Below are 14,922 nucleotides of genomic sequence, written 5' to 3'. Positions count from 1 at the left end.
ATACTTGCCACATTTTACCTCAGCTGCTTTGAGCCATCTTTAGCCAGAGATACTTGCCCATATTTGCCATATCTCATTTGGGCCACTATAGACTCACAGCTAGATTAGCCAGAGCTTTCTGTGCCAAATATTTGCAAAAAGTGGTCTACAGTGGTTTTAAGATAACTGGGCCACATTTGCTATATCTTCTCTGGGCCACTTTAGGCTAACAGACACATTAGTCAAAGCTTACTGTGCTGAATATTCACCAAAAGCGGTCCACACATGTTTTAAAATAACTGGGCCACATTTGCCATATTTTCTCTGGGACACTTAAGGCTCACAGCCGCATTAGCCAGAGCTTACTGTGCTGAATATTTGCCAAAAGTGGTCCACATATGTCTTAAGATAACTAGGCCAACATTTGCACCTACACATGTGAGCCACTTTGGGTTTAGACCCAGGTTTCCCTTAAATGACTATGCCACATTTTTGCCAACTCTGGTCCACATTTGTCCTCCATCATTTGGGCCAAGTTTTCCATTTTCCACATGGGCCACATTGGCCTCACATTCAGATTACTTTTTGCCATAAGTGCTAAATCTTTGCCTTAAATGACCCATATATGAATTGGAATCTTTGGCCCGCTTTTACCATTGTAAAGGAAAGCCACTTCAGGCTCACATTCATTTTGTTTGGGCCGAATGGAAGCCCACCAGTAACTGCCTAAAGTGGCCCACATTCGTATGCTATCTGGGAGAGCAAATGGATTTTAACTCTCCACATTTACCTTTGTTAAGTTGTTTAGCCTCATATATCTACATGCATAATGCTGATTGATGGCTAGAGTTGCTAGTTGTTTGGTTAGATGAACTGAATGGAGGTTAAAGTAGATCAGTTCTCACAGATGCTCAGCACACAAGCTAACAGCAGGACCAAGGTCATGTGTAAGCTGTTCCTCTATAAACACACAGGCTGTAAAACATTAACAGACTGCCGGATGCTTTTCTGTGAGCTCTGTAGATGCCGTCTTTTTGAATCTCCTTTTTGGTGAGGTTCATCTCCAAGGTATTTTGACAGCAGGGAACGGGCCCCACCTCATGGGCTTCTGTGGGACGCTCAGCATCAGCTGTCTCCTCTGGCATGCACAGGCTGCTGGGTCCATCCCTCCAGCATATGCCTGGAGTAACGCAGGGCTTAGCAAAATTCCTCTTCAACGTGACGTCCATCGCTTTGAATGTCCAGGAGTGACTTTATACAAAGGGCATTGGGTTTATCAGGACATATCTTTACATGTGGACACACTTCTTAATCATAGCGGGACTACATGTGTTAAAGTAACCTTTAAGATCAAGCACACATCAGAGCAGGATCTACAAGATTGTTTTTAACGCATATATCACAAATGATGATGCAAATGTTTTAAAGGGTGTTCATAGTGAGATTTACTGCTAAGCAAAGTTTTTTATTTTGTGATTAAGGCAAAATGTATGCATATGAGCAGCACATAGATTCTAAGGAATAAATAAGGAATATTCATTATCAATTAGTAATGATTGTGCTGGTGAAACAAAATTAAACAACATTTTATATACTGTGATTTTTTTTACTGAAGTCTGCTAAAGATTTAGTTTGATGCATGACGAAAAAAGAAAAAGAATGAGACTTATTAAAAACTATTTAAAGTTTTGCCTTGATAATTTATAAAATAAGCATTACATTTTATTATTAACTTAATTTTTATGCCACGTCAAATGGTTTATTTTAGTGACTTGATTCAAAACATAGAAATAATTCCTTTATAATTTTTGCAATAATTCTTATATTAAACATTCAATAATTCCTAATTAATTAATTAATTAATTAAGTCATTTTCCTTCGGCTTAAACCGTGGTCACACAAGAGTTTGAACATGCGTAATGTTGTTGGATTAAACAAGATTATGTGTGGTTTATTTATAAACTAATTTCGAGAGGATCACGTGCTTATGATCAACACGGCTGGCTCCTCATTAGCTCCGTAATCTGACCCATTAGATGATTACGGAAGCATTATAAATAACCAGAGTTTTTCACTTCAGTTATCTTCGTCTTGAAGCTTCCCTCCCTTCCACCCCTACTTCCTCCCTCTTTTTCCGATAGGGCGACACGGTGGCCCAGTGGCTAGCACTGTTGCCTCACAGCAAGAACACCGCCGGTCCAACCTCCTATCGGGCTGGTTGGTGTTTCTGTGCGGAGTTTACATGTTCTCCTCGTGTTCGCGTGGGTTTCCCCCGGGTCCCTTGGTTTCCTCCCACCGACCAAAAACATAAACCATAGCCAATCGACTAAACCAAATTATCACCGAAAACAACACTAGTTTACACTTCTCACGCGGCGACAAGCAGGGGAGCTCTCGAGACCTACCTGAGCTCGAACTCCGCTCTCGCCCTTCTAACGGGAGGGAGCCCCGGGCTTGAGGATATTACGAGCTCAGGGCTCTCTCCCGGCACAGCATACCAAATACGCTTTATTGATTATCAGCTAAGTGTGAACTCTTGAATACACATTTAAAAAAGTGAGTGATAGGTCCTTATTTAAAAATTCTGTCTAGAGAGGTCATGTTTTGATCTTCGATTGGTCTCATGCAGTCACGTCATGTGATATTGCAGGTCAAACTTCACCAAGCTTGAACTTTGCAACACAGCAAACTGCGGTACTTGTCGCACGAGAATGCGTTTTTGGTCTGACGCATTCGCGTGCGTATGAATGGAAGTTGATGGGGAGAAAAGTCCAGTGTGACCACAGCTTTACTCCCATTATTTATCAGGGGTCACCACAGTGGAATAACCCTCCAACTTATCCAGCATATGTTTTACACAGCGGACACTCTTCCAGCCACAAACCAGCATTAGGAAGCACCCATACACACTCACATATACTACAACCAATTAAGCTTATTCAATTCACCTTTGGACTGTGGGAGAAACCAGAGCACCCGGAGGAAACCCACTCGAACATGGAGATAACAGGCAAACTCTACACAGAAACGGCAACTGACTCAGCCATGACTCGAACCAGCGACCTTCTTGCTGTGAGAAGACAGTGTTAACTACTGAGCCATTGTGTCCGCTTTATATTTGTAATGCCACACCAGCAGAGGGAGCCCTCGCCCGACTACTGACTCAGCGGCTCCCTCTGCGGCTACTTCCTGTTTGTACTGTATTTCAGTGAGTGTTCAGGCCATGCTTCTTTGCGAAGTATTGCCAGTTTACCTGTTGTATCAAGCGTTGTTCCTAGTGACTTTCTTGACTGCATTCCTGTGTATGACCCTGCCTGCCTTGACCACGTACGTTCTCTGTCTTTGCCCTTCTGATCTGTTTTGGACTGATTGTTGTTGCACTGTTCCTCTGCCTGCATTATTACTACGTCTTCTGGATTTGCCCTTTTGCTTGTCGCTTGGTTTGAACTGCTTTCCTGTTGCCGACTATTTGCCTGTTAATAGTTGATGTCTCTGTCTCACCCTTTTAATAAACTTCCGCATATGGATTCAAACAAAGCCTCAGCATCCTCGATACAATATTAAACATTTTCAGCCTATTTTATTTTGTTACTGTGTGTTGCACTTTGATTATTGTCCCTCTGATTACTCTAAAGAATGACAAAAACAGATTATATTATAAATGAAATTTACAAGATTTTTTCCCTTCTTTTTCAAAATTTGACATTTAATTCAGTGTATTGTTATCTATTTCTTTATAATTATTTGTGAAATTTACTAAAAAATGTTTTCAGTTTGTTGCATGATACAATTAATTGTATATAATAGCAAATTATTCTAATAATAACTTGTTTCAGTCAGTCTTGTTTGTCTTTTATTTTAACGTGAATGATCATTTTTTTTGTCTTTCCTCTTCTCTGCAGAAAAGAGCAGAATATCTTGTCTCCTGTCAACTGCTGGAACCTTCTCTTGGCTCAGGTGAAGAGAGAAAGTCGAGACCATGCCACTCTCAGTGATCTCTACCTCAACAACATCATCCCACGCTTCGCCCAGATCAGCGAAGACTCAGGACGCCTCTTTAAAAAGGTGACATTCGCTATTATAGACCAGTCGATTCCTCTATTAAAGCCACAATAGTGGTGATTGAGCTTAAGGTTTCTCTGTGTATTCCTCATTCAGTTCAATCAATAATCTTTCTCTTATCATCATTTATTTATTCTGAGTGACACTTTTGTAAAAGTGCATCCACATCCTTTAAAGATTCATTCCTCCTAGCTTGTTTAAATTTGTAGGGCAAGAATGCATGTTGCTCATTATGTAGAAATGTAAAACAGATGCCTTCTTATCCACGCATTTGTCTGCATAGGTTGTCCAGGTAAATCTAGTGCACAGAGTCTATGAGGTCAAGTTGATCTTTTGTTTAATGAGAAGATCAGGGAAATTTCTCTGGTGAATTTGGGCAGGTTACATGCAGGACACAGAATAAAGTAAATTTAGCTATTAATATTGCTATTTAGATGTGTCAGGGTTAAAACTCTTAAGACCGGGGTGTCCAAATTCAGTCCTGGAGTGCTGGTGTCTTGCTGAGTTTAGGTCTAACATGCTTCAACACACCTGCCAGGAAGTTTCTTGTATATCAAGTAAGAGTTTGATTAGCTGGTTCAAGTGTGTTTGATTAGGGTTGGAGCTAAACTCTCCAGGACAGCGGCCCTCCAGGACCGAGTTTTGGACACCCCTGTCTTAAGACACGTGCTGCTATCGAAAGCACATACTTCCATACTATATAGTACCAGTATGCGAGCTGAGTAGTATGTCCGAATTCATTGAATTCGAAAAACAGTATGCGAGAAGTACCCGAATGTCCTACTACTTCCGGTGAGATTTTTAAGTGCGCATCGGATAGACGCTACGCTATCCCATGATGCACAGCAAGAGAATTCATGTATGGAAGTGAAGCAACGCAACTGGCATGAGTAGGTCACATGGTGATGACAAAATGGCAGATATAGTACTGTACGCCGCTGTTCCATTCATACTACTCACATTCATACTGTTTAAAACATACTTTTCTAATGGCTGAGTAGTACGTTTAAATTCAAATGCGTTACCTACTGTGTTGTAGGCAATTTCAGACGCAGCCATGGTGAATGCATTTAAAAATTGACTCTTTGATTTGAAATGTGGCAGTCACTGCACATTCATGGAAATGTAAATTGTAATGGGGGATTTGCTATTGCCTTTAGTCACAATTTATGCAACCATGTATTGAAAATCCAATTTGCAGTTGCATTTGAAAATTGTCTGGAATATCCTTCCATCGTCACATATTTGATACTTAAATTGGTAAAAGAATTGAGAAGCTAATTTTAAATTCTGTCCTGTAAATTTGAGGAGATTTATGGTGATGTGCATTTGAAGTCTCAGGAATATTTAGGGCCAATTTAACTCTGTGCTCTTATATTTTCAAACAGTGGTTTAAATTACGAGAAAGAAAGCACTTAATTTAGGCGGGAGTCTTTTTTTTTTCTAGAGTTGTTCCAATTCCAATTCTAGTATCTAAAATGCCAAGAATTCAGGTATTGTTTTCAGCGAGTTTTTAAAAACGTAAACTGAATCATTTTCTAAAATGAGAGATATAGTTAAGTCCACTGGCATAATGTGTGTACTGTACAGTATGTCTGTGTGTTCACCTAGAGTTTTATCATACAGCTAGACTGTAAAACTAGAATACTTTTTTTCAGTTTACAGGGTTCGAATTATGGCAGTTCTTTTTATTTTAGAATAGTGAATAATATATCTGATAATAAAAAATACTTTGTATGTATATTGTCATGTTTTCTTAAGAGATAATCCGAAGTAAGGCTGTGCAATTAATCGAAATCGAATTTGAAACATTGCGATTAATGACAAAAGGCTGCAATATGATATATATATATATATATATATATATATATATATATATATATATATATATATATATATATATATATATATATATTTCCCAAATGATGTGTAACAGAGCAAGGAAATTTTCACAGTATGTCTGATAATATTTTTTCTTCTGGAGAAAGTCTTATTTGTTTAATTTTAGTATCAAAGCAGTTTTAAATTTTTTAAAAACAATTGTAAGGTCAAAATTATTAGCCCCTTTAAGCTTTATTTTTTTCGATAGTCTACAGAACAAACCATCGTTATACAATAACTTGGCTAATTACTCTAACCTGTCTAGTTAACCTAATTAACCTACTGAACAAAACAGGTCATTTTTAAGAGCTGTCGCAATTTTGTTGCCACGGCTTACAGATTATTGAGCTAAAGCTACAAAATTAAATCGTAAATCAAATCGCAATATCTGTCAAAAAATATCTCAATTAGATATTTTCCACAAATCGCACAGCCCTAATCTGAACCCCCCTATAAAACAATTAGATCAATCCATACAAGACTAGTAGCTGTATATATAAATACACACCCAGGTATCAGATCAGTACTCCATATCAGCTGATATCCTGAGCCTAGGTATCAGAATTGGTATTGGGAAAAGGGCTATCAAAACATCTCTATTTTATCCCTCCATTTTATTTTAACTTACGGCATGAGTCTTTCAGACCCCTAGCAGCACTTCTTTCACTCCATTTTCTCTCTGTCTCTTCTCCGATTCCCTTGAGAGATATAAATGAGCCTTCATATCAACATATTCTTCTCAACTCTCAGTCTATTTCCCATGTGTAGTTTAGCTCATTCTGCCCTCAGTGCTGCAGCAATAGCAGGCGCTTTAATTGAACGCTCCTGGTCGGCCTTCTCCTTAGAGGATTCCCAGGAATCGCTGAACTCTGGGCGATTGCACTCACTCTGCATCCCGTTGCCACACACTTCTCACCTGTCTTAAAAGCTTTACGACATGCTGGAGAAATTCTGCACTCTAAATGCAAATAGTGTCAAGGAAGCCGTGTCCGGAGGAGGTTTAAGACTTTATTGAACCACAAGAGCAGACACACCAGGAGGGAAAACAACGTTAGAAGTGTATAAAGAGAAGTATGGTGAAGTTTTTGATAAATTTTGTCCACATTTCTTAGTACCAGCCCATATTTAGCTTCACAAATCTGAGGTGATGCCATTAAGCAGTGTGTTGAAATCGTTACTGGTAAAATCGTTACTGGTGAAGACTTATTAGGTCAAGGAAAAGATTTTTTCACTGTTCTTTTTATCCAATTTTGCTTATCCAAATTGCAGAGTTTGCTGTTCTTGGCTGACAACTCAATAATTCAAGTTTTAATCGATCACGTGTTCAGGGATGCACATTAAGTTACTTGTGTTTTCTATCAAAAACTGGTATACAAATAAAAAATATAATAAATTATGTTATGCTTAATTATCACCAAATATTGACTTCTGGCAGTCTTTTCGTTTTGTTAAGGAAAAGGTTTGTATTTTGGAAGCTGCACTGACAAAAAAGATGTCTGCAAAATTGTTGCAAACAATTTATATGTGTTGGATTTAAACAAGCAAATTAAATTTAGTAATTTTCAACTTAATTTGTATGTATTCTGGCCAAATAAATTGTTTACAACCACTTAACTTAAAAAATTAGTAAATGCAAAGAAGCATCTTTGGCCTCATTGAACCCTGTTGTTTTGTGCAAAAATGTGTGTAAAAGTGTACTGGTTTTGGTGTATCATTTGTATAATGACCTGGGTATGACCTAGATATTACAATGTTGAGGTGTACCTCATATTTTAAAACTGCTACAAATTATACCTAATGTGGTCTTTTCACATTCAAAATTTGCCACAGAGTTGGATTTAGGTGTAGGTGTAGGATAATTCAATAAAATAAGCATTTTTTTAGTATAAAATACATTACGGCAATGGAGAATCATCATAAACCACCTACTGTAAATGTATGTGTGTGTGTGTGTCTGTATCTGTGTGGTAATATAAACATGTATTCTGTGGAAACAAGTATGAGGTCTTTATGTTGAGGTGCATAATCTCGAGATCAGTGAGGTCTGCAATTAGTCAGTTACAAAAAACTAAATTCAAAAATCATAATTATGACGTATTATGATAATTATGATAATTATGACGTATTAATCATAATAAAGAAAAAAGTGTAGCAAGTTAAATGCAACACAGGCTCAACGTTCCCCTGAATTATGCAAATTATATAGCCAGAGCTACATTTTGTCTTTAAAATGAAAGCTTCAGGGTGGTATGACACCACCGATGGCTTCTGTTTCTTTTTGTGCTACCAGTTCACCACTTACCTCCGTGTGGACGGCTTTTCCGCTGTTACCAGTTTGCCCAGTAGCTCGTCATGTACATTAGTGGACTTGAGATGCAGAGAGGAGTTCACCGTGACAATGCAGTTCGAGTCCAGCAAAGAACGCTTCCAGAGAGCAAGGAAAAAATAAAATAAACAAATAATTAACAGGGTGAGAACGTGGTAAGACCTGAAAATGTGATAAAAATCAACCGGCAAGGGCTTTTCTTTTTCTGGATTGCGTTTGAAAACACTGTCGGTTGGATTTAGGGAAGGGGAGGATCGGGGGATTGGTTGATCAGTTAGTCAATCAGACGACAGCGGCCTCTTGTGGATGTACACGAGAACAGCAGGCGCGAATGGCACTTGTGAGAGAAATTTCAGTTCTGAAAAAGCATACACAGCGGCCTCTAGTGGATTCCTGAAAACAAAAACAGCAACAAAAAAAAAGTACCTCCTGGGACATTTTTGCGATCTCCAGAAATGTATACAGACGTACGTAACAATAATGATCCTGGGTTGGTTAAAATTCAAAAGTAACATTAACATTTTTGGGAAAAAGACATGACCCCAACACAGCATGGGGAATATGTATATTAATGTCCCCTGGTAACCTTTCATTTATAATCATTTCATATGATGCTCTTATTTGCTAAAAAAGGAAAAGTCGAATTCTTTATCTTTATTAGGTAAAGTCTCGACTGTGGAACATTGGCTGTGTTTTCTTCACCAGTAACCAACAAATATTATTCATGTCAGGGACATAACTTTTGCAGATTTTTCTTCTAAAGTGGCCTTCATTACTAAATAAGAACAGAATGTTTTTTTTTTTGTGTTTTTACATAACACTCTGACTCAAGACAAATAACTTTCATCAGCCACTTGCACTCGGGAATTAGCAGCAGAAGCCCTGTTGATGTGAGCGATCCTTTGACAAGTGACTGATGTGAAGTGCCAGTAAACCAATCCTCTCACACACACACGCACACCCTGAAGTGATGTTTCTCTGACAGATTTGTGCAGAACCAAAACCAATCTCCTGCCAGGCTAGCGGACAAACGTGTGATCTTTTTCATTTAACAAGTGCATCTCGTCGTTAAGGCTCATAAATCCATGTCCTCCCGTCCTAGAGTCTCTCCTCTGTTGCCCAATAGATTTATAGAGCTCTTCGTGGAAAATCAATAGTTGACTCCCATTTTTTTGGGGTCTCTTTGTATGCGTGTTGTCTTTGGAGTGTGTCTCCGAGCAGATGGAAGAAAGCAGCTCTGCCTGCTCCGACCGCACTCCTGAAGATCCATTTCACCACAGGAGTGTTATGCTGCATACAGGGGAAGTGTTATGTGTGTCTGAGGGCGACGGAGCGAGAGAGAGGAGGAAGGGAAAATGGAAAGAAGTGCTTTAGACCCAACAGTCCTAATAGAAAAAGCAGGCTGAATAAATCCATCAAATGCTCCTTATTGAACTGATTTGAAATGGGGATGTGCCACAGGGCTGTTCGACTAGTCATCCAACAGCCAACAAGCCAAACTGGAGCCACAAATGAGCTTATAGACGTCAGCTGGGGAGACCATATGCTTCCAACTATCTCCCACACCTTCAGTTTAACACTCACACGTGACAATAAAATGTAACGGGACGACATTCTTATGAATAAAGAATTTGAATGTCCGCTTAGAGGTATTTTTAGAACTGTTTACTAGAGAAATCAACTGTTCGGAGTGTTTTCAGTCATTTTATTACAGTAGCTGTGGCTTGAATTGACTTGTGTTGTTTGGGGATTTATTAACACCTGGACATGTTTATGTTTGTTTTGCTGATGAGGTTATGAATGTTAATTATGCTTTCGTATGTAATTTTAATAAGTTAAATTTTCCAATATTTTCTTTCCATTTCTCCACTTAGAAATATATTAACTTGCGCACAAAATACCTTAAAGAAAAACCACAAAATCGTCTCATGCATCATATGAGCTTCTCATGTTAAAATTACACAAAACTGACACAAAACATGGTTTTGTAACATTTTTACACGGAAAAAAAATCCTGTTTACTTTTTCAAATGAAACGTTTTTAAAAGCCACACGTTCATAAGTTTTCCAAATAAATTCAACATAGGCTTGTTCTGAAAACATAGCCCTATATGCATTTCTGGAGATTGCGAATGATGTATCCAGAAGTACATATGGCTGTGTTTTGTCTTTAAACCGAACGCTGCGGGGCAGTATGAAGCCATTCCTTACCAGCTGACTGCTTACCTTCATATGGACGGCTTTCCTGTTGATGCCAGTTTGACCAGTAGCTCGCCATGTATGTCGGCGGACATGACACTTAGTGAGGAGTTGACCACAATGACAGGGTTTGAGTCTGGTGAAGAATGGTTCCAGAAAGTGGCTAAGACATAAACAGAAGCCAAAAAATAAAATGATCAGGTGAAGGCTTTCTTTTTCTGTATTTCTTTTTAAAACTGTCGGTTGGGTTTAGGGAAGTGGGTGGGCGGGTCAATAAGTGCTTTTGAAAACACTATTGGTTGAGTTTAGGGAAGGAGGAGAGTGGGTTAGTCAATCGTTCAGGCGGTCAAGTCATTTAGTCAGTCAGTTAGTGAGTTGACAGCGGCCTCTGGTGGATTTACACAAGAACAGCTGGCGCGAATGGCACTAGTGAGAGTAATTTGAGATTTGAAGCATTTGCCTCTGGTGGAATCGTGATAACAAAAACTGCTTAAAAATGTAGCTCCTGGGACGTATTACACAGTTTCCAGAAATGTATATAGCGGTACGTTTTCAGAATAAGTCTGGGTTGCATAGATTCCATCTGTTTCACATTGAGATTTAAATAATATTAATAATAATTAATAATTCCTTACATTTATTTATCGCTTTTCAAGACACTCAAAGTGCTTTACACAATGGGGCAATCTCATCCACCACCAGTGTGCAGCATCCACCTGGATGACGCGACGGCAGCCATATTGCGCCACAGCGCACACCAGCTGATTGGTGGACAGAGTGATGAAGCCAATTATGATATGGGGATGGTTTGGAGGCCACAATGGACAGAGGGCAAATTTGGCCAGGATACTGGGGTTAAAACCCTACTTTTTTTCAAAGAACATTTAAAATGTGTCTCATCCAAAAGACAGCATTTACTGTGCAGTATAGAGTCCCTATCTAAATACTGGGGCATTAGGACTCACACAGACTGCAGCTTGAGCACCCCTGCCGGTCTCACTAACACCACTTCCAGCAGCAACCTAGCTTTCCCATGTAGTTTTCCATCCAGGTACTGACAGGGTGACCATGTAACAGTTGCAGAGACTTAACTGCTGGCTGTAAAGGATATGCTTCACCCCAGATCTGTAGCATGTTTAGGTTATGACCTTTGTTTAGGTTTAATATTTTCACTTTAATTGCATGAAAAAAGCTGATTATTATTAACATTTCCATTGCCATTCAAGTGAAATTATTATGTCAGATAGAATATGTATATAATGACAATGCAGGAGAAAAGAGTTATATCCAGGTATTATTTTACTGTTTTATTTAACTCATTAGCAAAATATACTTCTATTGCCTTGTTCAAGTTATGAACTCAACCTCAGCTCAGCCAACTTCAACAGGCATGCTTAGAGAAATGAGGTGAGCAAGGCAGTTCATCCCATGCTCTGAATCTGGGTGTTCTTTCACATTCTCACATATTACTCAGTCCACTGCTTCCAAATAAAACCCAGCAGACCTTCATTATGAATGACTCTGCAAAGGGGATCTCCTGAGGAACGCTTCCCCACAGCCTACTCATCCATCTAAGTCTTTCCATCATAGACAACAGGAAGGAGGCTGTGTGACTGCACAATCGCTGTTTGTGAAGATTGACAGATTGACTATTTGTGAACGCTCTCTCCGTTTCTCTTTCACCCGTAACTTCCCCCTTCTGTTTTTACACGCCCATGAACACACCTAATTTCCTTTAAGTCACTCATTTCTTTTCTCTTGCATCATTTCTCATCCCCAAGAGCTGATTGACATCTGTCCAACAGCCACAAATCCTTTTTCCAACCTACAAAAACAGGAAAACCCCACAAAAATGTCAATGTGGCGAAAAGGGAAGGAGTGACTGACTAAAACCCCTTAGTGAATGCTAGACATCTTCTTGGCTGGCTCTCCAGTTATCAGCCCACAGTGATTGAAGATTGGGCTTGAACTCCCAAGCACTTTATTTTCATGTCATGCTGTTCCTTCATTCCCAAACTTCATTTTAAAAGATAGAACATCCACCAGAGTGGCAAACCACCTTTTCCATGTCACACAGAGTTTACCAGGCTTTTTATTCTATGGGCTCTTAAAGGAAGTCTCATCAAGTTCACATGTAATGGTTTCCAGTTCATTGCAAATTGATTTGTACATTGTCTGTACACTTAAGTTTTCTTTAACAGCTTTAACAGAAGTATAAGGTTAGATGCAAGTGCACAATTGCGAGAAACTTTTGTAACTGTAAGTTGTGACACTACTGACTTTAAAGGATAAATCTCACAGAAATGAGTATTCTGCCTGAATACTCAAGCGCATGTTATTATGAAACTGTTTAGTCTTGCATAAACAGATATTCACATCAACTGCAGAAGTTTTAAACACACTGATCACACAGAAAATGCCTTTTAATTCTGTAAATGTGAGGTGCACTATACTGCCTTTTTTGACTTTAGGAAAGAGCAGTGAGCTGTACTTTTTATGTTGCTATGCAACCACTGTATCATATGGCTTAGTGCCGGAGCGCATGACATCAGGTGCTTTTTCCGAATAGAGTTGATTCTTTTTTCAGTTGCAGGTGCACAGAGCACTTAATAGTGGTTCAACTAGAACCAAAGGGGTTACATTGGTGCCATGAAGGGTGTAAAGTTGGCAGGAGGCCCAGATAATAGAAGCTGTGGACGTAAACCTTACTTACTGGCATCAAGAGGTAGTGATTGATGTTAAAGGCAATGATCTTCAGCATTGTTGTTAGTGCACACTCCACACTAGCTGAACACATAAGCTTGATTCCAATATGAAGCTTTGCGGGTTGAACCAGTAAGGTTACATTGGTGCCATGACCCTGACGGGCTTAAGATTTGGGGTGAGCAGGGAGTAGTAGCTGTATAGGACATACTTTCTCACAATCACACCAAGAGCTGCACTACCAATTGATTAGCATTGTTGTTAGTGCACCCTCCTCCATGCCAGAGATGCTAGCTTGAATCCCACTTTACGCTATTGGTGTAGAAGCACAGGGATTACATTGGTGTGACCCTGATGCGTGTAAGATAATAGGAGATGAGCAAGTAAACATCACTCCTCTGACCTCAAGAGGCTCGCTAGCAGATATTGTTGAAGGCCCTAGTCTTTAGCAACCTTGAAGGTGCACCTGCCTCCCTTTCCAGATATACTAGTTTGAATTCTGGTCAGAGCAGGATGAGTAGAATGGCAGGGGGTACACTGGTGCTGTTACCTGGATGGGAGTGAGGTTTAGTGTAATGGAGGTCAGCTAGTAAGATCTGTTAAGTAAACTTCCTAGTACTTCCTGGCATTAGTGATTGACAGATACAGACCATGCTTTGTTCGAGTCCCACTCAGTGTCCCACTATTGGTTTTCACAAACTCTCATTGTATAGACAAACAGAAAAAATGTTGAATATTATCATACAAATTTGAAGTACAGTATGAATAAGTGCTAACAAGAAGCACAGTACACCATTTTGAGTGAATTGATCTGTCATTGATATGTTTGCAACTCATTTTACTTCCATAATAGGACATGCTTCCAAATGAAACGTCTATAAATAGAAAAAGAGAGCATTTTTAGCCATCTTTCACTCTGTACAACGTTTGTATCCTCCTGCATATCCCATAAGTTTATCCTGCAAATCCCATATTCAGCTGAACATGTGGTTAATCGGGTTCAGTGTGCAATGTTCCAGTATCAGAGTAGGTGTGCAGAACTGTATTGAGCTAGATGTGTCTGAGGTTAGCTGGTGCTGACCTCCATTACTGAAAGGGCAGATAGGCGTCTCATTTGTCTGTCTAACAGTGACATCCTCGGGGCTCACAGCTCAAGAAGGATAGTCAGTTGTTAACAGAGCACAGGGATCTACTGTTAATCATGATCCACACCATTATCTCACTCTATTTGTCTTTTACTATTTTGCTAATGTTTTTATTTTCTTTCTTCCAGAGCAAAGAGGTGGGCCTCCAGCTGCAGGAGGATCTGATGAAAGTCCTCAATGAGTTGTACACGGTAAGATAAAAACGCAGTCTAAATACTTTCAAAACTATATCTAAGGCAGTGATTCTTCTTTCTATGTGTTGTGTTCGGTTTGTGATTCTGTATACCTTAAACTTTCAAACAGAGTGAAGACACACAGTGCAAGGTTATTATAGTTAATGAAAACGAACAAAAAAATGAAAACTAGAATTGAAAAGAATATTTTCGTTAACTGAAATAAAAATAAAAACTAACTGAAACTTTATTGTATATATACAAAACTAACTGAAACTAACTACAATTATAGCAAAAACGTCCTTCGTTTTGGCCTTTGTAAATGTATTAAATACATAAGCCTAATGTATGCCCTTTAGAAGTAAATCTATGTACGTCGCGTTGCCAGATGTTTGACCCATACGGCACCTTGGAGTCTGTAGACCTGATGTCAATGGCCAGATCAAGCTGGTCC

The 14,922-nt window shown here is 39.1% G+C and overlaps 1 protein-coding gene across 3 annotated transcripts in view; it reads left to right on the top strand.

Moving 5' to 3' along the window:
* srgap2 (SLIT-ROBO Rho GTPase activating protein 2) overlaps positions 1 to 14,922 on the top strand; it is a 183,590-nt gene that overhangs the window by 105,680 nt on the left and 62,988 nt on the right. For all 3 annotated transcript variants that reach the window (XM_056468435.1, XM_056468433.1, XM_056468434.1), the window contains 2 exons: positions 3,882 to 4,044; positions 14,424 to 14,486. In XM_056468435.1, the coding sequence (XP_056324410.1) occupies positions 3,882 to 4,044; positions 14,424 to 14,486 (226 nt within the window). The remainder of the gene's footprint in view (positions 1 to 3,881; positions 4,045 to 14,423; positions 14,487 to 14,922) is intronic.

Source organism: Danio aesculapii, chromosome 11, assembly GCF_903798145.1.
Source record: "Danio aesculapii chromosome 11, fDanAes4.1, whole genome shotgun sequence".
Classification (NCBI taxonomy): domain Eukaryota; kingdom Metazoa; phylum Chordata; class Actinopteri; order Cypriniformes; family Danionidae; genus Danio; species Danio aesculapii.
The sequence above is the reverse complement of the archived record's forward strand: the minus strand, read 5'-3'. Positions and strand labels throughout refer to the sequence as shown.